At 47.3% G+C, this 25,673-nt stretch overlaps 1 protein-coding gene across 6 annotated transcripts in view; it reads left to right on the top strand.

Moving 5' to 3' along the window:
* The window catches only part of dock6 (dedicator of cytokinesis 6), a 180,494-nt gene extending 156,284 nt beyond the window's left edge, over positions 1-24,210 (top strand). For 5 of the 6 annotated variants that reach the window (XM_070867242.1, XM_070867245.1, XM_070867244.1 and 2 more), the window contains 7 exons: positions 4,062-4,187; positions 5,014-5,103; positions 10,489-10,725; positions 15,070-15,213; positions 16,822-16,928; positions 17,878-18,045; positions 19,708-24,210. In XM_070867242.1, the coding sequence (XP_070723343.1) occupies positions 4,062-4,187; positions 5,014-5,103; positions 10,489-10,725; positions 15,070-15,213; positions 16,822-16,928; positions 17,878-18,045; positions 19,708-19,750 (915 nt within the window). In that variant the 3' untranslated portion in view covers positions 19,751-24,210. Of the gene's footprint in view, positions 1-4,052; positions 4,188-5,013; positions 5,104-10,488; positions 10,726-15,069; positions 15,214-16,821; positions 16,929-17,877; positions 18,046-19,707 lie in introns of all 6 variants that reach the window. The other variant, XM_070867241.1, reaches the window with a different exon arrangement.
* The last annotated feature ends 1,463 nt before the right edge of the window (positions 24,211-25,673 follow it).

Here is a 25,673-nt window from a genome sequence, read left to right as displayed (position 1 = left end):
AGTAATTTCACTGCAGCTCATTGCGGGAGGGGGGAGGTGGGCTTTTGTCATCCAGCAGCCATCACTTTCGGTAAACTCTTCACTAGTACGTCGTAGCTGTAACACTAAATGGAGATGCTGAGGGTGAAAGCTGCAGAAGTGACTGAGAGTGGAGTTTTAGGCTGAGGGCTTTATTGCAGCATTGAAAAAAGAAAGACTTGCATTTATATAGCATCTTTCACGACCACCAGATGGCCCAAAGCCAATGAAGTACTTTTGGAGTGTAATGACTGTAGTAATGTAGGAAACACAGCAGCCAATTTGCGCACAGCAAGCTCCCACAAACAGCAATGTGATGATGACCAGATAATCTGTTTTTGTTATGTTGATTGAGGGATAAATATTGACCCCAGGACACGGGGATAACTCCCCTGCTCTTCTTCCAAATAGTATCTTGGGATCTTTTACGTCCACCTGAGAGAGCAGACGGGGCCTCGGTTTAACGTCTCATCTGAAAGACGACACCTCCAACAGTGCAGCACTCCTTCAGCACTGCACTGGGAGTGTCAACCGAGATTTATGTGCTCAAGCCGCTGGAGTGGGACTTGAACCACAACCTTCTGACTCAGAGGAGAGAGTGCTACCCACTGATCCACTGGCTGACACTTGAGCTCGCCTGACACCTCGGCACTGGTTCCTCTCTAATGCTGGGGTTGTAGTCTGCGAGTATCTTGTAAGAGTTAGTTCGGAATCCTCGAGGAGATGCCTGTGCTAAGCGACATAACCGGGCAGCAGACTGTGTTCCACTGACATCCGCGAGTGGAAGCTGTTATCACGACGCATGACAACTCTTCAACCGAAATCCCGCCTCACACTTGTGGTCAGGGGGTTTCCCAGTGACATCTCGCCCGTGGTGAAACCGCTGCTGCCGGTCGGACATGAACGTGGTCCGAGCTTGGAATGAAGAGCCCATTTGCTGCTCAGCAGGGACCTGGTCATCTGCCTGCCCAGCACCTTGCGAATTCTGTTGAAAGATAGAAACATAGAAAATAGGTGCAGGAGTAGGCCATTCAGCCCTTCGAGCCTGCACCACCATTCAATATGATCATTGCTGATCATGCAACTTCAGTACCCCATTCTTGCTTTCTCTCCATACCCCTTGATCCCATTAGCCATAAGGACCATATCTAACTCTCTTTTGAATATATCTAACGAACTGGCCTCAGCAACTTTCTGTGGTAGAGAATTCCACAGGTTCACAATTCTGAGTGAAGAAGTTTCTCCTCATCTCGGTCCTAAATGGCTTACCCCTTATCCTTAGACTGTGACCCCTGGTTCTGGATTTCCCCACATCGGGAACATTCTTCCTGCATCTAACCTGTCCAATCCCATCTGAATTTTATATATTTCTATGAGATCCCCTCTCATTTTTCTAAATTCCATTGAATATAAGCATAGTCGATCCAGTCTTTCTTCAGTCCTGCCATCCCGGGAATCAGTCTGGTGAACCTTCGTTGCACTCCCTCAATAGCACAGGCATCTTTTGGGATGGAGGGAGGGAAGGGAATAAAACTAAACCAGGTACGAAAGCGGTCGGTGGTACGATTGCGGCGTTGATGGCCATTCTGGCAGCAGCGCTCGCACCTTGGTGTCATGGGAGGCCCCCCCTGTAACCTGTACGTATAACAGTAATTGGTGTAAAGTCTGTCAGTTGATGATTCTCTCTGTGTGCTCTCTCCTTTATTCCACTTGCTGCTGATCGCACTGTCCCTTCACTGCACCCTGCGGTAAGTTGCTGTATTTTTTAATTGACTGTGATTTTGTAATTTGTACTGGAGATCACTTGAAATGAACTGCCAATTACTGATGAATGTTTCTGGCATGCAACCAATCGCCCCTTGCTTCAACTCTCAGTTCTGGGGGATATCTTCAGCTCTCAAAATGCTCTCTAATGTCTGCTCTGTGACCTGAGGTCTATAAAAGGGACTTTTCTCTTTCGATGGAATAGAAATCAGGAAATTTGGGAGGGCAGAGTATCAAGCACTGACCTTTCAGCTTTGGCACCCAGGTTTGATTCACGGCCAGACTGATGTGATGAAAGTCTCCTCTCTTTCTGCTGCCGTGAGGGTCCAGTGCTGTGAAATAAGTCGGCAGCAGTGTCCTGACTTGAGTGGGTGTCTCCCACAGTCCGAGACTGCTGTTGGGTGCCACAAGTCCACTGAAGTGTAGGGTCTGCAAATAACATGTTGGTGAAGTCGGAGGTGTGAAGTTTGGTTTAAGTCTCATTATTCGTCTGGTGTAAAGGCAGGCTTACCCCGCACCTAGTCAGTGTTGTACTTCGTATTGAAGTTCGGTTCCCCACCACAAACATCCTCACCTTAACGAGAACATAAGAAATAGGAGCAGGAGTGGGCCGTGTGGCCCCTAAAGCCTGCTCCGCCATTCAATAAGATGATGGCTGATCTGATCATGGACTCAGCTCCACTTTCCTGTCATTCCCCATGACCCTTCACTCCCTTATCGCTCAAAAATCTGTCTATCTCCACCTTAAATATATTCAATGACCCAGCCTCCACAGCTCTCTGGATGGCGAACGTAAATGGAGGGGATGTTGCAGAAGTCCAGACTGACTCAACATTTTATTCTGCTGCCACTGTAGTCAGCAGACATTTAAGCCTCCAACCTGACCCCATTCCCTTCCGTTTAAATTTTTACAAATCCAAATCAGGCCATCGATGAGCTTCCGCTGAAGGCAGAGGGAGCATAATTAACATTCAAAAGTCGCAGCCTAATGGCACCATTGATGCCGTGACATAAATTTTACCGTGGGTCACGGGGAGACCTTGCCATCGCCTGCCCGGCAGAAGATATGAAGCGGGCGTCGTAACCTGCCTGAGGTAAGTGTTGAAGATCAGCTCCTTGTGGGCTAGGAGAAGCAGGAGTGCTTCCCCCATTCACGTTCCCCCCGCAATCTCGCAGCCTCATAAGGAAGCCTTCAGCTCACCCCACCAATCCTGATCTTCCCGCCCCAGATCTCCTCCCCAGAGAGCTAGGAACCGTCCCGCCCCGCCCCACCCCTACTGACTGCCGGGGACTGTCCCCACGGGTCCCCAGCTGTGGCCTCCTGCCGTTGCTCGCCACTCCTGCCCACCAGCCAGGCAGTCAATGCCCAAAGTTATTTAGATGAGGCCTTGCTGTTGAGATCAGCCGGGTCTACACCTCTTCGTCCTTGCTGAGTTCTTCGGCCACTCCCGAGCTCACTGCACCCTCCCAGTCGTCTCATTAATATCGGGGCCACAGTTGCAGTTTGGCCTCGTTTTTTTTAACCTTTTGCTTTCGCTTTCTACCCAGCGACTGGATTTACCTCCATCCCACTGAGGATGAATGGAATTGAAACCATGCCGTGCATTTTCTGGATGTACGCTGGCGTTGTCATGTTGCATGTTGGTAATCTAGCTTAACAGCATGAGATACTAGCGTATCTGTTGCCGCTTCCAGACAGTTGTAGACAGAAGTTATTTTCGGGAGGGCGAATGGAGTGTGAAATGAATGACCCATCTCAGACCTGGGTTTGATTTTGCAGGGTAAGATCCTGAATGAAATGCACATGGACAATTTCAATCCGACCACATCACAAAACCAGCTCCTAATTTGGAGAGGTCAGAGAGGCTGGTATGGGATATTTGAAAATGTCACACTGATTCAGTAGGTGGCACTGCTTCTGAGGGGGGAGCAGAGCTATAATTCAAACTGGTGAAAGTTAGTGGGACGCCCAATTAATCTGAGACAAGAACAGCTTCACCAGGATGAACATAACCAAAATTGTTCTTCAAACAACCTCTGCTAAACAACCAAACAACACACTTAATGGTAGGATCTGTCTCTAGCCCTTAGTAGACTGCTTGGATATAACTGGCACTGTGGTGACCAGTCCCGCTAATGTGTACTAATGTAACCGCTATAACTAACAAGCTTGGAAAATTGAAGAGAGATTGAGAGAGCAGAGGGTAGGTGGAGGATTGAAGAAGTCACTGCTGCGTTTGTTAATATTCTCCCTGCTCCATGTACCACAGAACACGAAGAGGATGTTTGGGACTTACTTCCGAGTGGGTTTCTATGGTTGTAAATTTGGAGATTTGGATGAGCAGGAGTTTGTTTACAAGGAGCCCTCGATCACCAAGCTGGCAGAGATTTCGTACCGGCTCGAGGTAAGTAAGTTTGGAAAATCCAGCTTAAAGAAAAAAGAAAGACTTGCATTTATGTAGCGCCTTTCACAACCTCAATGCCCTAAAGCGCTTTACAGCCAATGACGTTCTATTGAAGTGTAATCACTGTTGTAATGTGGGAAACGCCGCAGCCTTTTTGCACACAGCAAGCTCCCACAAACAGCGATGTGATAATGACCAGATAATCTTCAGGTGATATTGGTTGAGGGATAAATATTGGCCAGGACACCAGGGATAACTCCCCTGCTCTTCTTCGAAATAGATCTTTTGCATCCACCTGAGAGGGCAGACGGGACTTCGGTTTAACCTCTGATCCGAAAGACAGCACCTCCGACAGTGTGGTGCTCCCTCAGTACTTCACTGGGAGTGTCGGAGTTCTCATCTTTGGAGTGGGACTTGAACCCATGACCTCCTGACTCAGACCTATCTCAGTGCTACCCATGCAGACATGGCTGACACCTAACTCTGGCAACTATGTGACGCTACAACTTAAAAATGTTAACTATAGCACTTCAAACGAATATTGTGTGTACTCTGGGCATGTGACTCAGCATTCATGCAGGGAAGCCCTAGACAGTTGGCCACTGCTGGTGGGATGAAACAGCATATTGATTGTAGGGGGTATAACCTGCTGCTACATAGTGCAGTGGTGGATCTGTGACAGCAACACCAGGTGACTTGATGATGTACCACTGCTGATGTCGTTTAACAGGACATCTGTATTGCCCTGCACTGTTGGTGCTGGGGTTTAACACAGATTCTGTGTTATATTGTTCTCCCTAAATCATACTGTTCTGTATTGTGGCAGGAGTTCTACCGAGACCGGTTTGGTGAAGAGGCTGCTGAGATTATCAAAGATTCCAATCCGGTTGACAAAGCTAAACTGGATCCGAACAAGGTAACGGCAACCTCGGTGGTACCTTGTACAGTGCCGAAAACAGCTCACCATTGAAACCTGACCAACTGATTCAATATTCGTGCACTCAATCCAGTCCTCCACTACACCGTAGCAATTGTATGTTTTTATGTTGCTGGTCAAGGTGAGGGGTTTTAGTGCTGGCAATGCATCTTTTTCCAGCACCAAGTACAGGTGCAATGTACCAAATCCGGAACGCCGAAAACCGGAATTGTCCGAAAACTGGATATTTTGCGCATAGCTGATGGAGTCGGCCGGAATTATTGTCCAAAAACTGGACATTTTTGAGGCGGTCAACTCTGCGGTGGTTCAGTTTGGTAGGAGGACTAAGGAGGCTACTTACTGGTTAAAATACGCAGCGCCGTGGGAATCGACGCAGAGCGGAGGAGAGTGCTGTGAATCTGTGTCCCCTACTCATTGTACCATCAGCTGCAGGACAGGGGAGTGAGTGGCCAATGTGAATCCCATTTTGAAAAAGGGAAAAACAGCTATTTTGAGTAATTACAGATTGTTTAACATCTGTGGTAAGGAAAATGTAGGAATCTTTAATCGAAGATTAAATTACTAAATAGCTAGATGAAGAGATAATTAAAAGCAGCCCACAAAGGTTTCAGAAAGGGAGATCGTGCTTGCCAAGTCTAATAGTTCTTTAGGCTGTGACAGACATGCTAGATGCCGTGTTCGGAAAGCCGTTGCCACTGTAGGAATCGCAGGATAGCTCAGATGAATACGTGGCTTGAGCAATGGTGCAGCAGGGAGGCATTCAAATTCCTGGGGCATTGGAACCGGTTCTGGGGGAGGTGGGACCAGTACAATCCGGACGGTCTGCACCTGGGCAGAATCGGAACCAATGTCCTCGGGGGAGTGTTTGCTAGTGCTGTTGGGGAGGAGTTAAACTAATATGGCAGGGGGATGGGAACCAATGCAGGGAGATAGAGGGAAACAAAAAGGAGGCAAAAACAAAAGACAGAAAGGAGATGAGGAAAAGTGGAGGGCAGAGAAACCCAAGGCAAAGAACAAAAAGGGCCATTGTACAGCAAAATTCTAAAAGGACAGAGGGTGTTAAAAAAACAAGCCTAAAGGCTTTGTGTCTTAATGCAAGGAGTATCCGCAATAAGGTGGATGAATTAACTGTGCAAATAGATGTTAACAAATATGATGTGATTGGGATTACGGAGACGTGGCTCCAGGATGATCAGGGCTGGGAACTCAACATCCAGGGGTATTCAACATTCAGGAAGGATAGAATAAAAGGAAAAGGAGGTGGGGTAGCATTGTTGGTTAAGGAGGAGATTAAGGCAATAGTTAGGAAGGACATTAGCTTGGATGATGTGGAATCTATATGGGTAGAGCTGCAGAACACCAAAGGGCAAAAAACGTTAGTGGGAGTTGTGTACAGACCTCCAAACAGTAGTAGTGATGTTGGGGAGGGCATCAAACAGGAAATTAGGGGTGCGTGCAATAAAGGTGCAGCAGTTATCATGGATGACTTTAATATGCACATAGATTGGGCTAACCAAACTGGAAGCAATACAGTGGAGGAGGATTTTCTGGAGTGCATAAGGGATGGTTTTTTAGACCAATATGTCGAGGAACCAACTAGAGAGGGAGGCCATCTTAGACTGGGTGTTATGTAATGAGAGAGGATTAATTAGCAATCTCGTTGTGCGAGGCCCCTTGGGGAAGAGTGACCATAATTTGGTGGAATTCTGCATTGGGATGGAGAATGAAACAGTTAATTCAGAGACCATGGTCCAGAACTTAAAGAAGGCTAACTTTGAAGGTATGAGGCGTGAATTGGCTGGGATGGATTGGCGAATGATACTTAAGGGGTTGACTGTAGATGGGCAATGGCAGACATTTAGAGACCGCATGGATGAACTACAACAATTGTACATTCCTGTCTGGCATAAAAATAAAAAAGGGAGGTGGCTCAACCGTGGCTATCAAGGGAAATCAGGGATAGTATTAAAGCCAAGGAAGTGGCATACAAATTGGCCAGAAATAGCAGCGAACCTGGGGACTGGGAGAAATTTAGAACTCAGCAGAGGAGGACAAAGGGTTTGATTAGGGCAGGGAAAATGGAGTATGAGAAGAAGCTTGCAGGGAACATTAAGACGGATTGCAAAAGTTTCTATAGATATGTAAAGAGAAAAAGGTTAGTAAAGACAAACGTAGGTCCCCTGCAGTCAGAATCAGGGGAAGTCATAACGGGGAACAAAGAAATGGCGGACCAATTGAACAAGTACTTTGGTTCGGTATTCACGAAGGAGGACACGAACAACCTTCCGGTTATAAAAGGGGTCGGGGGGTCTAGTAAGGAGGAGGAACTGAGGGAAATCCTTATTAGCCGGGAAATTGTGTTGGGGAAATTGATGGGATTGAAGGCCGATAAATCCCCAGGGCCTGATGGACTGCATCCCAGAGTACTTAAGGAGGTGGCCTTGGAAATAGTGGATGCGTTGACAGTCATTTTCCAACATTCCATTGACTCTGGATCAGTTCCTATGGAGTGGAGGGTAGCCAATGTAACCCCACTTTTTTAAAAAGGAGGGAAAGAGAAAACAGGGAATTATAGACCGGTCAGCCTGACATCGGTAGTGGGTAAAATGATGGAATCAATTATTAAGGATGTCATAGCAGTGCATTTGGAAAGAGGTGACATGATAGGTCCAAGTCAGCATGGATTTGTGAAACGGAAATCATGCTTGACAAATCTTCTGGAATTTTTTGAGGATGTTTCCAGTAGAGTGGATAAGGGAGAACCAGTTGATGTGGTATATTTGGACTTTCAGAAGGCGTTCGACAAGGTCCCACACAAGAGATTGATGTGCAAAGTTAGAGCACATGGGATTGGGGGTAGTGTACTGACATGGATTGAGAACTGGTTGTCAGACAGGAAGCAAAGAGTAGGAGTAAATGGGTACTTTTCAGAATGGCAGGCAGTGACTAGTGGGGTACCGCAAGGTTCTGTGCTGGGGCCCCAGCTGTTTACACTGTACATTAATGATTTAGATGAGGGGATTAAATGTAGTATCTCCAAATTTGCGGATGACACTAAGTTGGGTGGCAGTGTGAGCTGCGAGGAGGATGCTGTGAGGCTGCAGAGCGACTTGGATAGGTTAGGTGAGTGGGCAAATGCATGGCAGATGAAGTATAATGTGGATAAATGTGAGGTTATCCACTTTGGTGGTAAAAACAGAGAGACAGACTATTATCTGAATGGTGACAGATTAGGAAAAGGGAAGGTGCAAAGAGACCTGGGTGTCATGGTACATCAGTCATTGAAGGTTGGCATGCAGGTGCAGCAGGCGGTTAAGAAAGCAAATGGCATGTTGGCCTTCATAGCAAGGGGATTTGAGTACAGGGGCAGGGAGGTGTTGCTACAGTTGTACAGGGCATTGGTGAGGCCACACCTGGAGTATTGTGTACATTTTTGGTCTCCTAACCTGAGGAAGGAATTCTTGCTATTGAGGGAGTGCAGCGAAGGTTCACCAGACTGATTCCCGGGATGGCGGGACTGACCTATCAAGAAAGACTGGATCAACTGGGCTTGTATTCACTGGAGTTCAGAAGAATGAGAGGGGACCTCATAGAAACATTTAAAATTCTGACGGGGTTAGACAGGTTAGATGCAGGAAGAATGTTCCCAATGTTGGGGAAGTCCAGAACCAGAGGTCACAGTCTAAGGATAAGGGGTAAGCCATTTAGGACCGAGATGCGGAGGAACTTCTTCACCCAGAGAGTGGTGAACCTGTGGAATTCTCTACCACAGAAAGTTGTTGAGGCCAATTCACTAAATATATTCAAAAAGGAGTTAGATGAGGTCCTTACTACTAGGGGGATCAAGGGGTATGGCGAGAAAGCAGGAATGGGGTACTGAAGTTGAATGTTCAGCCATGAACTCATTGAATGGCGGTGCAGGCTAGAATGGCCGAATGGCCTACTCCTGCACCTATTTTCTATGTTTCTATGTTTCTATGTTTCTATGTACCGCACAGGAAACGATCGGAGAAAATGAAGGAGTATGGAAGTCGAGCAAGGGTATCAAACTGGGTTAAAAAACCTTTTTGAAGGGCAAAGACAGAAAATGGAGTTAAGGGAAGTTTTTGAGAGGTTGGGAGTGTGTAGAAATGTCTAACAGGGTTCTATTCACTGTGTACATCAGTGATTTGGATATGGGGCTTGAGAGACGATACTAAAATAGGAAATAGTTAATCATTCTGAGGACCAAAGGAAGCTGCAATATTGATAAGATGGTGGAATGGTCATATAAAGTGCTAATGGAATTCAGTATCTGTAAATGTGAAGTATATATTTGGTAGAAAAATGTAAGTAATAATTAATGGGGATAGATGCAGTAATGTGGAAGAGCAGAGGGATTTGGGGGTTCAGGCTGACAAGACATTAAAGGCAGCACCTCAAAATGGAATATGGCCTTTTTTTAAAAAAAAAAGCTAATAGAATACTGGGTTTTATGGGGTGAGATATAGATATGAAAGTCAAAATGTAATGAATCTATATAAAATCTTAATACCACAATAAGAGTACAGGGTGCAGTTTTGTGCCCCATGCTGCAGGAAGAATGTTAAGGTAATAGAGAGGGCACAGCGTAGATTCACTCGGATGCTGCCTGGTATGAGGTAATACAAATACAGAAAGACTTGAAAAGTTGAGGTGGTTTTTATTAAGAACAGAAAAGATTGCAGGGTGAATTGATGGAGGTGTTTAAAATTAATGAAGGGATAGGACAAGGTGGATATGAACAGATTGTGTCTAGTTGAGGGGTTGAAAATATCATCATCATCATCATAGGCAGTCCCTCGGAATCGAGGAAGACTTGCTTCCATTCCTGAAGTGAGTTCTTTGGCGACTGAACAGTCCAATATGAGAGCCACAGACTCTCACAGGTGGGACAGATAGTCGTTGAGGGAAGGGGTGGGTGGGACTGGTTTGCTGTACACTCTTTCCGCTGCCTGCGCTTGATTTCTGCACGCTCTCGGCGATGAGGCTCGAGGTGCTCAGCACCCTCTCGGATGCACTTCCTCCACTTAGGGAGGTCTAGAACAAGGGACAATGGGTTTAGCATTAAATGAAAGATTTAGGACAGAGTGCAGGAGATTTTTTTTTAAACAAGAGGGTTTTGAAATTGTGGCATTCACTACCCGGTGTTAGTGATTGAAGCAGAGGGATAATGGGATATGGGCACGTGGGATTAAGATAGATTGTATGGGGGATATACAGCAGCTCAGATTGGTTGGGCCAATTGACCTGTTGGCATGTTGTAATTTCTGTGTCTTCTCTTCTGTCTAATCTTTAACCGACTGAATTTGAAAGCATTCAGAAGTCTCCGTTTGTCTTTTCCAGGCGTGCATACAAATCACGTATGTTGAGCCGTTCTTCGACACCTACGAGATGAAGGATCGCATCACTTACTTTGACAAGAATTATAACCTGCGCTGCTTCATGTACTGCACGCCTTTTACGTTAGACGGTCGTGCTCACGGAGACCTGCACGAGCAGTACAAACGGAAGACAATCCTCACAACCTCGCACGCCTTCCCCTACATCAAAACTAGGATCAACGTCAATAATAAGGAAGAGGTAAGGGCCCTGTGCCAGGATGTCACTGAATAAAAACAGAAAATGCTGGAAATACTCAGCCGGTCGGGCAGCATCTGTGGAGAGAGAAACAGTATTAATGTTTCAGTTCAATGACCCTTTGTCAGAACTGCAAAAAGTTAAGAGATGTAACTGGTTTTAAGCAAGTATAAGAGCAGGAGAAGGGAAAGAACAAAATGGAAGCTGTGTGATAGGTTGGAAGGCAGAAGAGATGAAGAGACAACAGAGATGATGGTGCGAGGCAAAAGGAGATGGTAATGGGACAAATTAAGAAACAAAAGTTGAGTCTAGATAGGGTGTGAATGGGAAAATCATCAACAGCTTCTGTGAGAAAGAGGAAAAAAACAGGGATAAAAACGTTGGGGCAGGAGTTACGATTTCAAATTGTTGAACTTTGATGTTGAGTCCAGAAGGCTATAAAGTACCTAAACGAAAGATGTTCCTCGAGCTTACGTTGAGCTTCATTGGAACAGTGTAGGAGGCTGAGGACGGAGAGATTAGAGTGGGAGTGGAGCAGAGAATTAAAGTGACAGGCGACCGGAAGCTCGGGGTCATACTTACGGACTGAACGGAGATGTTCCGCAAAGCGGTCACCCAATCTGCGTTTGGTCTCCCCAATGTAGAGGAGACCACATTGTGAGCAGCGAATACAGTAAACTAAATTGAAAGAAGTACAAGGAAATAGTTGTTTCACCGGGAAGGAGTGTTTGGGGCCCTGGATAGTGGGGATGGAGGAGGTAAAAGAGCAGGTGTTGCATCTCCTGAGCTTGCATGGGAAGGTGCCGTAGGAAGGGGAGGGGTTGCTGGGGGTGACTGCAGAATGGACCAGGGTGTCGCGTAGGGAGCGGTCCCTTCGGGAATGCTGAGGAGAGGGGAGAGGAAGATGTGATTGGTGGTGGGATCACGCTGGAGGTGGCGGAAATGGCGGAAGCTATAGAAATCCAAGTCTTTTTCTTTCATTCCTGGTGACTGATACGCGACTTGAATATATTGATGGGAAATATCTTGACCAAGTCATATCTGTTTTCAGGAATTGCCTGATAGATTATTTGTGTTCTGCCTGACCCCACGATAGTGCAGCTCCGTAGCTAGACCTTCACCACTGCCAAAATGTTTCCTTGTCACAGTGTGATTGACTGACCCAGTATGACTGACTGACACCCTGTGGCACCAGTCATCCTAGTCTCAGGTTGCCAACGTCACCCGCAGTGTTGTTGTTGCTGGAGGTGAAGATTGTTGCCATTACCCTCAGTGTTATCCCTGCTGGGAACTCAACATCCAGGGGTATTCAACATTCAGGAAGGATAGAATAAAAGGAAAAGGAGGTGGGGTAGCATTGCTGGTTAAGGAGGAGATTAAGGCAATAGTTTGGAAGGACATTAGCTTGGATGATGTGGAATCTATATGGGTAGAGCTGCAGAACACCAAAGGGCAAAAAACGTTAGTTGGAGTTGTGTACAGACCTCCAAACAGTAGTGGTGATGTTGGGGAGGGCATCAAAAAGGAAATTAGGGGTGCGTGCAATAAAGGTGCAGCAGTTATAATGGGTGACTTTAATATGCACATAGATTGGGCTAACCAAACTGGAAGCAATACGGTGGAGGAGGATTTTCTGGAGTACATAAGGGATGGTTTTTTAGACCAATATGTCGAGGAACCAACTAGGGGGGAGGCCATCTTAGACTGGGTGTTATGTAATGAGAGAGGATTAATTAGCAATCTCGTTGTGCGAGGCCCCTTGGAGAAGAGTGACCATAATATGGTGGAATTCTGCATTGGGATGGAGAATGAAACAGTTAATTCAGAGACCATGGTCCAGAACTTAAAGAAGGCTAACTTTGAAGGTATGAGGCGTAAATTGGCTGGGATGGATTGGCGAATGATACTTAAGGGGTTGACTGTGGATGGGCAATGGCAGACATTTAGAGACCGCATGGATGAACTACAACAATTGTACATTCCTGTCTGGCATAAAAATAAAAAAGGGAAGGTGGCTCAACCGTGGCTATCAAGGGAAATCAGGGATAGTATTAAAGCCAAGGAAGTGGCATACAAATTGGCCAGAAATGGCAGCGAACCTGGGGACTGGGAGAAATTTAGAACTCAGCAGAGGAGGACAAAGGGTTTGATTAGGGCAGGGAAAATGGAGTATGAGAAGAAGCTTGCAGGGAACATTAAGACGGATTGCAAAAGTTTCTATAGATACGTAAAGAGAAAAAGGTTAGTAAAGACAAACGTAGGTCCTCTGCAGTCAGAATCAGGGGAAGTCATAACGGGGAACAAAGAAATGGCGGACCAATTGAACAAGTACTTTGGTTCGGTATTCACGAAGGAGGACACGAACAACCTTCCGGTTATAAAAGGGGTCGGGGGGTCTAGTAAGGAGGAGGAACTGAGGGAAATCCTTATTAGCCGGGAAATTGTGTTGGGGAAATTGATGGGATTGAAGGCCGATAAATCCCCAGGGCCTGATGGACTGCATCCCAGAGTACTTAAGGAGGTGGCCTTGGAAATAGTGGATGCGTTGACAGTCATTTTCCAACATTCCATTGACTCTGGATCAGTTCCTATGGAGTGGAGGGTAGCCAATGTAACCCCACTTTTTAAAAAAGGAGGGAGAGAGAAAACAGGGAATTATAGACCGGTCAGCCTGACATCGGTAGTGGATAAAATGATGGAATCAATTATTAAGGATGTCATAGCAGTGCATTTGGAAAGAGGTGACATGATAGGTCCAAGTCAGCATGGATTTGTGAAAGGGAAATCATGCTTGACAAATCTTCTGGAATTTTTTGAGGATGTTTCCAGTAGAGTGGATAAGGGAGAACCAGTTGATGTGGTATATTTGGACTTTCAGAAGGCGTTCGACAAGGTCCCACACAAGAGATTGATGTGCAAAGTTAGAGCACATGGGATTGGGGGTAGTGTACTGACATGGATTGAGAACTGGTTGTCAGACAGGAAGCAAAGAGTAGGAGTAAATGGGTACTTTTCAGAATGGCAGGCAGTGACTAGTGGGGTACCGCAAGGTTCTGTGCTGGGGCCCCAGCTGTTTACACTGTACATTAATGATTTAGATGAGGGGATTAAATGTAGTATCTCCAAATTTGCGGATGACACTAAGTTGGGTGGCAGTGTGAGCTGCGAGGAGGATGCTGTGAGGCTGCAGAGCGACTTGGATAGGTTAGGTGAGTGGGCAAATGCATGGCAGATGAAGCATAATGTGGATAAATGTGAGGTTATCCACTTTGGTGGTAAAAACAGAGAGACAGACTATTATCTGAATGGTGACAGATTAGGAAAAGGGGAGGTGCAAAGAGACCTGGGTGTCATGGTACATCAGGCATTGAAGGTTGGCATGCAGGTGCAGCAGGCGGTTAAGAAAGCAAATGGCATGTTGGCCTTCATAGCAAGGGGATTTGAGTACAGGGGCAGGGAGGTGTTGCTACAGTTGTACAGGGCATTGGTGAGGCCACACCTGGAGTATTGTGTACAGTTTTGGTCTCCTAACCTGAGGAAGGACATTCTTGCTATTGAGGGAGTGCAGCGAAGGTTCACCAGACTCATTCCCGGGATGGCGGGACTGACCTATCAAGAAAGACTGGATCAACTGGGCTTGTATTCACTGGAGTTCAGAAGAATGAGAGGGGACCTCATAGAAACATATAAAATTCTGACGGGGTTAGACAGGTTAGATGCAGGAAGAATGTTCCCAATGTTGGGGAAGTCCAGAACCAGAGGTCACAGTCTAAGGATAAGGGGTAAGCCATTTAGGACCGAGATGCGGAGGAACTTCTTCACCCAGAGAGTGGTGAACCTGTGGAATTCTCTACCACAGAAAGTTGTTGAGGCCAATTCACTAAATATATTCAAAAAGGAGTTAGATGAGGTCCTTACTACTAGGGGGATCAAGGGGTATGGCGAGAAAGCAGGAATGGGGTACTGAAGTTGAATGTTCAGCCATGAACTCATTGAATGGCGGTGCAGGCTAGAAGGGCCGAATGGCCTACTCCTGCACCTATTTTCTATATTTTTTATGCTGGACGTCACAGCAATAACCTCCAGTTTATGAATAACTGGTGCAGATAAATTGTTCGCGATAATGAAAGGGGCACAAGTTTATAAATGAGGAAGCTAGGAGCAAGAAGGGAAGTCAGGGCCACTTGTGTGGAATGGTCTTCCTCATCCATATCTATCGTGATGAAGGGTGCAATGGGTTACTGGGGGAGGTCCTTGAGGTGGCGAATACAAGAAACTCTTGAATATGTTTCTGGAGAAAGGATGTGGTGTGTGGTCTTGTATTCATTCCCCTTCCTGTATTTTCAGATTATATTAATCCCGATTGAAGTAGCAATCGAGGATATGCAAAAGAAGACCCAGGAGTTGGCTTTTGCAACACACCAGGATCCAGCTGATGCCAAGATGTTGCAGATGGTGTTACAGGGAAGTGTGGGAACCACCGTCAACCAGGTAAAGTGTCTGCTCTTTATATTCGGTACATTGTCTGTGTGCTCTTTATACTCTAGCAAATTTTCTGAGTGTTCTCTCTCTTTGGATGCGCATTCTTTAAATTCTGGCTGTGCCTGAGGTGTGGGCGATGATGTGTGCATGGAACATTTTTGAGAGATGAGCACCTTCAATTTTTTGGCAGAGTGTACATCCATAAACTAGGTGTATGTGACAGTTACACCTGTATAGGCAATTGGCGAGAACCACGAAATGGTGCATAAATTGTCTCCACAAGTCTTTAAACATACACCACAATGCAAAACCAACAACGCGCCTCAATAATGAGCACTGACTGAGGGCTTTATGTTTGGAAGGATTAAGTGGCACTGTTCCTGATTAACCTTCCGTGCGGTTCCAGGACACCTCTGCTGCTTTTAGCTTCATTCGGCAGACTGCCGAGAGAACTATTGCTGTTTGCACAAACTCTCTACATCCTCATATTTTGCCCACCAGTTTCTAACGATATATAAAGTATAGTTTTTGTAATAATATCAGATCTGTGGGTTTTTGATCTTGTATTTTTCCCCAGTTTACCTGCCACTGCCTTCCACCTTCAGCCCAGGAGATCAGGGTCACTGCTGCTGCCTGGGTTAACCCTTCCACCTTCAGCCCAGGAGATTGGGGTCACTGCTCCTGCTGCCTGGGTTAACCCTTCCATCTTTCAGCCTGGGCAGTGTGGATTTTGCTTCCTCTCATCAATCAGCTCGGGTCACAGCCCTTGCCTCTCTGCTTGCTTCCTGCTGCCTGAGTACCCCCGAGACCGAAGGGATTTCAGATAGTTCTCCCACCACTGCACAAGACCTCTGGGCCTCACTTCCTGCTTCAGCAATATGCCTCCTACCATCACGCAGTCCCTAGTAACCTCTGTGATGGGGGTGGAAAGGGGGTTATTTATGTTGCTGGGGCTTCTGGCCACATAACAAGTAAAGTCCCAGTTGGATTCTATAACCAGTGTTGCTTTCCTGTCTAATTCGATGATACAGTGCACCTTTTAATAGCACTGTTGGCCCTTGTAAGGTGAGGCATGAATGGCAAAGAAGATAAAGCGCACTGTCGCGTTGAGGTACCGAGCAATCTCGGACAGGGCGGGGGCTCTAGAATTGGCCTTGTAGCCTCTGAGGGGTGGGGGTGACGGAGGGAGGGGGATAATCATTTACTAGGGTTCCTCCTACTGTCCAGCGTCTGCATGTAGATGTTGGATGAGTGCAGGATTGGGCTTTGCGATGATGCCCTCCACAGTCTGAAACCCTCCCGGCACGCACTAGCTAGTCTCGTATATGAACAACAGTCACTTGGACGAGCAGCTGGTATCTGCAGCCATGTTCCATGTTCCAGTGTATTCACAAGAGGAGGTGGGAAGGAATTAAGCTGTGAACTGCCTGAACTGTATTCTATATATTCTTAGCACCGCCCCCATTTTGCTTCCAACTCTGTAAACCTTCACCTCCGGGCTGTGACATTATGTCTAACCAGCACATAGTTAAAAGCGACCAGCAGTCTCTGGGTTTGCAACATTTATAACAGATGTGCCACTGAAATGATTCTGTTTTCGCTCTGGAACTTTCCCAGGGGCCGTTGGAAGTGGCCCAAGTTTTCCTGGCAGACATTCCAGACGACCCCAAGCTCTTCCGACATCACAACAAGCTACGCCTCTGCTTCAAAGACTTCATGAAGCGGTATGTCAGTATCTTTATGTCTACAATGTACCAGTCAACAAAGGATTAGCTCTGCGTTACAGCTCGCGACTTCCTTGACCGTGCAGCGTCAGCTGCTTGGTGACATGTCCCTTTCCCTTAAACTCCCCACAACGCACACTTTCCACTCTCCCCTCCCCCTGTGGCTGAGAAAGTGGGCAGTGGGCCCTGCTCCTCGTGCAACTTCAGGCATAGGCTGGCATCAGACTGGTGAATGCAGAGTGTAGGAGGGGCAGCGGCTGCTAATTGCGGGGGTGGCCGGTTTACTTCCTCATTTGTGAGGTAGCGTGTGGCCTTCATTCTGTGTCGCCGGTGTGTAGCCCAAATCAGGAACTCATGAAGTGCAGCCAGTGAACCACGAAACAGTCACCGTGTATCCTGGTGCCAGCTGTCTCATGAAGTCAAATGGCACTTGGGACCAAGAAAGTTGGCCTGTAAGACAGTGAGAAGTTTCCTGATTTGTTCTCAGGATGTGGGCGTCGCCGGCAAGGCCGGCATTTATTGCCCATCACTAATCGCCCTCGAGAAGGTGGTGGTGACACTCCTTCTTGAACCGTTGCAGTCCATGTGGTAAAGGCAACAACTGAGTGTCTTGCTGGGCCATTTCAGAGGGCAGTTAAGAGTCAGTGACATTGCTGTGGGTCTGAAGTCACATATAGGCCGGGCAAGGGCGGCAGATTTTCTTCCCGACATTAGTGAACCAGATGGGTTTTTATGACGATCCGGTAGTTTCATGGTCACCATTACTGCTACTAGCTTTTTATTCCAGATTTATTTAATTAACTGAATTTAAATTCCCCAGCTGCCTGTGGTGGGATTTGAACTCGCGTCTCTGGATCATTGATCCAGGCCGCGGAATTACTAGTCCAGTAATAACCACCATGCCACCATTCACATGAACCCACCCGTGTAACCAGTGTTTAATCTGTAGATGTGAGGATGCCTTGCGCAAGAACAAGACTCTGATTGGAGCAGACCAGAAGGAGTACCACCGGGAATTAGAGCGTAATTATCACCGACTGAAGGAGTCTTTACAGCCAATGATCAACAGGAAGATCCCCCAGTTATACAAGTCTCTTATACCCAGTACAAGCCACCGGTAAGGGGTCCTCGTACAGCTCTCTGGATTAAGAGTAGGGCAGCACTGCCTTGGTTCAAATTGTGTTCCACCTCTGAGATTTGGGTTTCACTCAGCCCATGGATCGATCATTTTCTCTTCCTGCCTCTCACTGTCAACTCCAGGGTCAAATGTTTTTATTTGTTTTAAATTCTCTCCCTCTATTCTCACTCAGTCTCCCCTCCCGCTCCATTAATCACTTACCCCCTCGCTCGCTCGCTCTCCCCCCCGCCCCCTCGCTCGCTCGCTCTCCCCCCCGCCCCCTCGCTCGCTCGCTCTCCCTCGCGCCCCCCCCCGCCTCCTCGCTCGCTCTCCCCCCCCGCCCGCTCGCTCTCCCCCCGACCCCTCGCCAGCTCGCTCTGCCCCCGCCCCCTCGCTCGCTCGCCCGCTCGCTCTCCCCTCGCTAGCTCGCTCTCCCCCCCGCCCCCTCGCTAGCTCGCTCTCCCCCCCGCCCCCTCGCTAGCTCGCTCACCCGCTCGCTCTTCCCCCCCCCCCCGCCCGCTCGCTCTCCCCCCCCCCGACCCCTTGCTAGCTCGCTCTCCCCCTCGCTCGCTCGCTCCCCCCCCGCCTCCTCGCTCGCTCGCCCCCTCGCCCGCTCACTCTCTCCCCTCGCTCGCTCGCTCCCCCCCGCCCTCTCGCTCGCTCACTCTCCCCCCCCGCCCCCTCGCTTTGCCTCTGCCTCCGCCCTGCCCCCCCCTCGCTGGCTCGCCCCCTTGTTCGCTCTCCACCCCTCCCTCATAGGCTCTCTACGACTAGCCTATTTACAGTTTTGGGCACTTAGAGAATTGAGAGATATGAGAATAAGGCGGGAAAGTGGAGTTGAGGTCAATGATCAGCCATAATATTGAATGGCGGAGCAGGCTCGAGGGGTCTTATGGCCGACTCCTGCTTCTATTTCTTATGTTCTTCTGACACTCAGTCTTGAATCACACTTGAAGAATGGCAATTTGGTTGAGCTGGCATCTTCAGGAGCGATGGGGATAAAACTGCCGGCCAAACTATCTCGTGAAATGCAGTGCTGCATTAGTTGTCTTTGTTACCTCTAGACTTGACTATTCCAACGCACTCCTGGCTGTCCTCCCACATTCTACCCTCCGTAAACGAGGCAGCCCTTGTCCTAACCAAGTCCCACTCACCCATCACACCTGTGCTCACTGATCTACATTGACTTCTGGTTAAGCATCATCTCGATTTCAAAATTCTCATCCTTGTTTACAAATCCCTCCATGGCCTCGCCCCCTCCCTATCTCTGTAATCTCTTTCAGCCTCACAATCCCATGAGATGTCTGCACTCCTCAAATTCTGCCCTCTTGAGCATCCCTGACTATAATCGCTCAACCATCGGTGGCCCTACCTTCAGCTGTTTAAGCTCTTAAGCTCTGGAATTCCCTCCCTAAACCTCTCCGCTTCTCTACCTCTCTTTCCTCCTTTAAGATGCTCCTTAAATCCTACCTCTTTAACCAAGCTTTTGGTCATCTGCCGTAATTTCTTCTTGTGTGGCTCGATGTGAAATTTATCTGTTTTGTCTTATAACCCTGATATTGGGACGTTTTACTACGTTAAAGGCACTATATAAATAAAAGTAGTTGTAGTGTTTGTAACACTCTCCACGGCCCTGAAACTTTGTCTCTGCCTTTGTTCCAGGAATTCATTCAGCAGATCGAGTCTGCGTAAAGTGGAAGTCTAAAGACCAGGGGGGATGCCTTTTTCCTTTTTTTTTGTTTTCTTGTGTATGAAGGAGCTGGTATGAAGGAGGACCATGTAGCAGGGTCAAGGCCCAGGGACTCTGGGGTCTGCTAACTTTAAAGCCTCCTCTTCAGGACCCGCCCGACATAAGGCAGGTGATCGCCGAATCCAAGCCAGGTGTGGCCGCAGCTTGACCGTGGCAATCTACGATTGCAGGAGACCGTTTTCCAAATAGGAATCATAGCTCCGTGTGAGCTGGACTGCTTGATCTGTGTGAGATGCTCTTGCATGGCTCGCGACATCATACCACTTGTTGTCAAGATTTAATAACCCAGAAATTTTTTTTTTTAAATACTCGTCTCATCGTACCAGTGTCTCGGGCCAGATGCAGACGAGGGGCTGTCTTTATCTGACTTATTGTCCTTTCTCTGTCCGATGCACTTGTGCCCTGTACAGTATTATATGGCGCATGCTGGCGCTAGTAGTGACCTGCACCGACCGGACAGGCTTGACACGCGCCAAGTCGTGAAGAGGCGGGTGCTGATCTCTGGTGGGAAGTATTTTTTGACTTCTTGTCGTAAAAGTATCTTTTGAAATACAGAGAGGATGCGTTTTAGCACTGGCTTAAGTCGGCAGCTTGTGAAGCAAAACGTTCGTGGTCAGTATTGGTCACGGAACCAAAAGGCCACTGGCATGCAAAGCAGACTTTACCACTCCGGTGCCTACCAGTTGCCGCCATAGCTGTTTTGTAATTTATTACTGATTTCCGATGTGCACATGTTTTATGTATTCATGACCTTTTAAGAACCACTAAATTCTGGACATTTCCGACACTAGCTCCTTCTCAGTGGGTGTCGGCTGCAGAGCTGGAGTGAGAGCTCCAAGCAGCCTCTGAAGAATGGCGTTATTACAGTTGTCTCCTGCTGGGGGAGGGGTTTTGCGATGTTTTATGTGCACCGTTGCCCTTCGGGGCATTTTTTCTGATGGCATTTATTGGTTGTCCAGGTGATGGAACTGGCAGTTGCAGCACCTGATGACTCTAGCAAAGAGCCCGACACACCCACTCAGACCTTCGCCTTCTGACCTCAGCTGACGCACGACCCGCCAGCCAGGGTTTTTTTTTGAAGATCTGCCTAAGTCGGAAAGTTTGTAGTGGCAGCGCCATTCGTTGGGCACAGCTGGCAGAGGGGGGGAGCCCAGCAGCACCCTCATCGAGATGAGAGTCTGACTGATGGCAGAGGTGGATCGGGGGGTGGGGGGCGGGAGGGAAAGAGAATGTGTATTGATCTGCCTTTGGGGCTTTGTTTCGAGGTTGTTGTCTTCTTCTGCAGGATTATCCTAGCTTCTGTGTGTTAATTGGTCTTAAAAAAGAATTGTCACTTGGGAACAGAGGAGACCTTGGTGCCGTGTTAGAACGTTGATCAGAATTTACAGATTAATGTGAAGTTCATGCTGTTGAAAGATTTTAAAGAATATTTCTATCAAGAACATAATGATCTTTCGTATAAATGATGTATTCGGGGGCTAAGCTGACGCAATAATGCAATATTCTAAAAGCGTCAGTGGGTTAATGCTGTGTCTGCACTAACACACCAACTCGCCTTGATCCTTACTGAAGCATCCCTGCTCAGACGCAGGTAACTCCAACCAAGAGCGTTGCTCTGTACCAAACCACTTCCGTCGGCTAAACCCTCCCGCTCACTACATTGTTTTAAGAATGAAATCCTCCAAGCTGGGAATCTTCTTCCACGTTGTTATTGGCGTTAAATTATGTGCATTGTGTATGTCTGGCATTGTGTGTGTCTTTAATTTCAAAGAGATCACTTTGATTTTCCACCGCGCTTTGAGTCTCTTGACTTTGATGCCGATAATGGAAGGTCCTGAGGCAGGCTCACCTCAGGCATTCATTGTGTTTTTCTTTTTAAACTGGCTCCTCTCATCATTTGCCGTAATCAGGGTTTGGTTCAAGATGGAAGCATCTTCCTTTCCATCCCCATTCAATGTTTGGTGTAGATCAAGGTCACAATGCTGGATGAAGCCAACATATTTCCATTCAGTCCTGCATTAGGAGTGCAGCGCCCATTCCGACTGTCAAATCTTATATTAAAACCTAATCCTGCTGTATCATTTCGAACTAGCTGATTGTAATCTTCACTCAGACCTCTTTCTGTTTTTTTAATGATTTGTTCTTATTTATTCAGAATTATTTAAAGATATAATGGGATATTTTACACAGAGCATGTTTATTGAAGATTGATTGGGTCCGTCACACTTGCTTTATAAATTCCAGTATCCAGGGCTTTTATTAGGCAGTCGCTGGGATTGGTTCCCCCCCCCCCCCCCCCCCTCGCATTTCCCTCTGCCTCCAAAGGGAGGAAACTGTTGGATACTGAGATTTGCCAAACTTGTACAGGTTTGTGCGATTCCCTAGCCTTAGCCCCCCTGCCCAGAGGGTGCCCCCCTTTCCGGAGGGGAAGTCTATTCGTGCTGCGTTCATGAATCTCCAAGTAGCCAGGCTGATGACTCAATAGATGGCTGGCAGGCAGCAGCCTTCAAGTACTTCACCAGAATTGTCGTTATTCTTGTGTCCGCAGCGAGTGCTGGTGCACTCCTGAGCTCTTGATCAGCTCTGCTGGCCGGGCCACATTGTCCGCATGCCAGACACGAGACTCCCAAAGCAAGCGCTCTACTCTGAACTCCTTCACGGCAAACGAGCCAAAGGTGGGCAGAGGAAACGTTACAAGGACACCCTCAAAGCCTCCCTGATAAAGTGCAACATCCCCACCGACACCTGGAAGTCCATGGCCAAAGACCGCCCTAAGTGGAGGAAGTGCATCCGGGAGGGCGCTGAGCACCTCAAGGCTCATCGCCGAGAGCATGCAGAAACCAAGCGCAGGCAGCGAAAGGAGCGTGTGTTATACCAGTGCCACCCACCCCTTCCCTCAACGACTATTTATCCCGCCTGTGACAGGGACTGTGGTTCCCGTATTGGACTGTTCAGCCACCTAAGGACTCATTTTAAGAGCGGAAGCAAGTCTTCCTCGATTCCGAGGGACTGCCTATGATGATGATGACTCCTGAGCCATACAAACCATCACTGCTGACACTTTTGTTAGATAGTGACTTTGCTGAGCTCCTGCACCGAGACCCATTGTCGGGGGCCCCTACCGCCATCGCGGCTCGTTCACCCCACAACCCCCCCCGGCTTAATGGCCGAGCCCTCCAAACCAAAACCAATTGGGACCTAACCTGGGACCAGCATTAGAGGGCAGTCATGAACTGGGGAGGAGGAATTTCCGTCCGTATCACTACTGCAGCAGCAGGAAGGAGATGATGGAACACGCACCTTACTGCCGAGCGAGAATTGCGCTTTTCTGCTTTGCCGGTCAGAGGTTGAGAAAGGACCAGAGGAGCCCCAGGAATGGTCCAGTCCTGTGCCCATCTCTCATAGTGGATTCTGATCGCTTATACCACAAGCATTGGCTGCACTGATGTGATTCTCACAAGGTGACACTTCTGCAGTGCACCCAGCACTCAGCGACACTAAGTCCATATTAGTAATATAATTGTTGATTGTGCGGTTTATATTAGAATGCCATACATGCGTGTAAGTAACGTATCTTGTATAAGGACCAGCAACATCATGGTACTGTTGTCAGAAATCCACCTTTTGACTGACGTATATTTTACAAAACTACAAATATTGAAAATCTGAAATCTGAAAATTCTGGAAACTCACATCAGGTCGGTTAACATGAGTATCCGCGGGCACCTTGCCAGAGAATCGGGGCGACACTGAGCGTGAAGTGGGAGGGTGAACAAGGTTATTTCGCTAATTAACCTGCTGTGTATTTCCAGCAGTATCTGTTTTTTTTCTTTACTGACAGCTAGGATTCGGGGACATGCATTCATTGCAGTGTCTCTTGGATGTAAAGGTGCCTCCGGTTGCTATATAACCGTCTAGTAGTCAGGAATGAGAAGGCCCCCACTGATTGAGAACACACTACGAGGATATTTTACTGGAGTCAGACCTCGCTATTATCGCTGTTGTATATATTGGAATTTTTTTTTTAATTGAATGATCTTGGTGTACCGAGAGTTTCTTTTATTCTACACTCTTGACGAAGCTGTGACGATGCTGTGGGACCCGAGCACCCTCAGTCAAAGTGGATAGGGCCCCCACAGGCCACCTCCAAAGCACCGATTGCTTGGAGTTCTCGGGTCCCATTGCATTGCCCATCCCTCTTCAACCTGCTTTTCTCAGGTTGGTTTGTTGGCTCCGTGTATTTTCCTAGACTACCTTTGCACTTTTTTTGTTGTGGGGCTGGTGGGGGGGTGGGCAGGCGGCCTTGTGGATTCAGGAAAAGGAGGGGGAGGTTACGTCATGTCTTTGAAATGGATTTTTCTTTTCAACTTGTAATAATCTGTATAAATCAATAAAAGAAAAGGCCAAGCTCTCTCTCTCGCTCTGGTGGTGATTTTTTTTTTTTAATGAATTTTCCTCACACTTGACCAAACCCAACAATTCTCGGTCACAAAGACAAGGGGTGCTCCAGCTGCAAACATGGATGCATGACATTGGAAATGCTTCATCACCCATCCCTGGATATCTCCGGTGAGACAAGGCTACATTCCAGGTCACCGGGACTGCTTCACCTCTCCTTATTGATCGTCAGGTCACGGAGGGCAGGTGAGCAAGTTCCTGCTTCAAACACAGCTTGCGCAGAGTGTAGTCATAATATTTTTGACCTATTTTGCCTGTTAAAGCATTTGTTCTATTGCAGTTTATTTTCTGAGGGTCTCTATGCTGTGTGTGCGCTGTCCTTATTTTCAAGGAATATGAACACCTTTACAAATGCTGCTCTGACAGGCCATTAGGCGAGAGAACAGATCAGGGCGTGTCCCTCACATGGAAGAGTCTCATCACGATGGTGCTGCTGAGACTGCAGAGTCATAGTGCTGAGAGTGACTGTGTGTTACAGCACCAACACTGCACTATCTTGACAGTATATTACAGCTACAATATTGAGCTCAGTGACACTGCATGTTACAGCTACAATATTGCACACAGTGACACAGTATATTACGGTTCGCTGATACTCCATCTACCTGTTCCAGTGCTTCAGGTGGATAATTAAAGATCCCACAACTCTTTCTGAAGAACAGGGATGTTATCTTCACTAACATTCCTCAATCAAAACAACTCAACTTAAAAGCTATTCTTTGCACATTGCTGTGATTGTGCTAGATAAACATAAGAAATAGGAGCAGAAGTAGGCCATTTGGCCCCTCAAGCCTGCTCCGCCATTCAATAAGATCATGGCTGATCTGATCATGGACTCAGTTCCATTTCCCTGCCCGGCTCCCATAGCCCTTTATTCCTTATTGTTCAAAAATCTGTCTATCTCCTCCTTAAATATATTCAATAACTCAGCCTCCACAGCTCGCTGGGATAGAGAAATCTATAGATTTACAACTCTCAGAAGAAATTTCTCCTCATCTCAGTTTTAAATGGACAGCCCCTTATTCTAAGACTACGTCCCCTAGTTTTAGTTTCCCCTACGAGTTGAAATAAATTCTGCATCCACCTTGTCGAGCCCCCTCATCTTATAACTTTAGATAAGATCAGCTCTCATTATTCTGAACTCCAATGTGTATACTCAACCTATCCTCAACCCCCTCATCTTCAGAATCAACCGAGTGAACCTTCGCTGAACAACCTCCAATGCAAGTATATCCTTCCTTAAATACGAGTCTTTTCATTCGCAGGAACTTTGCAATTGGTTACGAAGATGCCCAGAACCACCTGACCTCAGAAAAATTGCCTACAAGCTGGGGATCCCTTTCATACATCAGGCAGCTCCAGGTATAAGTACAGAAACCTACAGCACGGGAGGAGGCCATTCTGCCCGTTGCATCCATGC

The sequence above is a fragment of the Pristiophorus japonicus genome, chromosome 24, assembly GCF_044704955.1.
Source record: "Pristiophorus japonicus isolate sPriJap1 chromosome 24, sPriJap1.hap1, whole genome shotgun sequence".
Classification (NCBI taxonomy): Eukaryota; Metazoa; Chordata; class Chondrichthyes; family Pristiophoridae; genus Pristiophorus; species Pristiophorus japonicus.
This window is presented reverse-complemented; position numbering and strand designations above follow the sequence as displayed.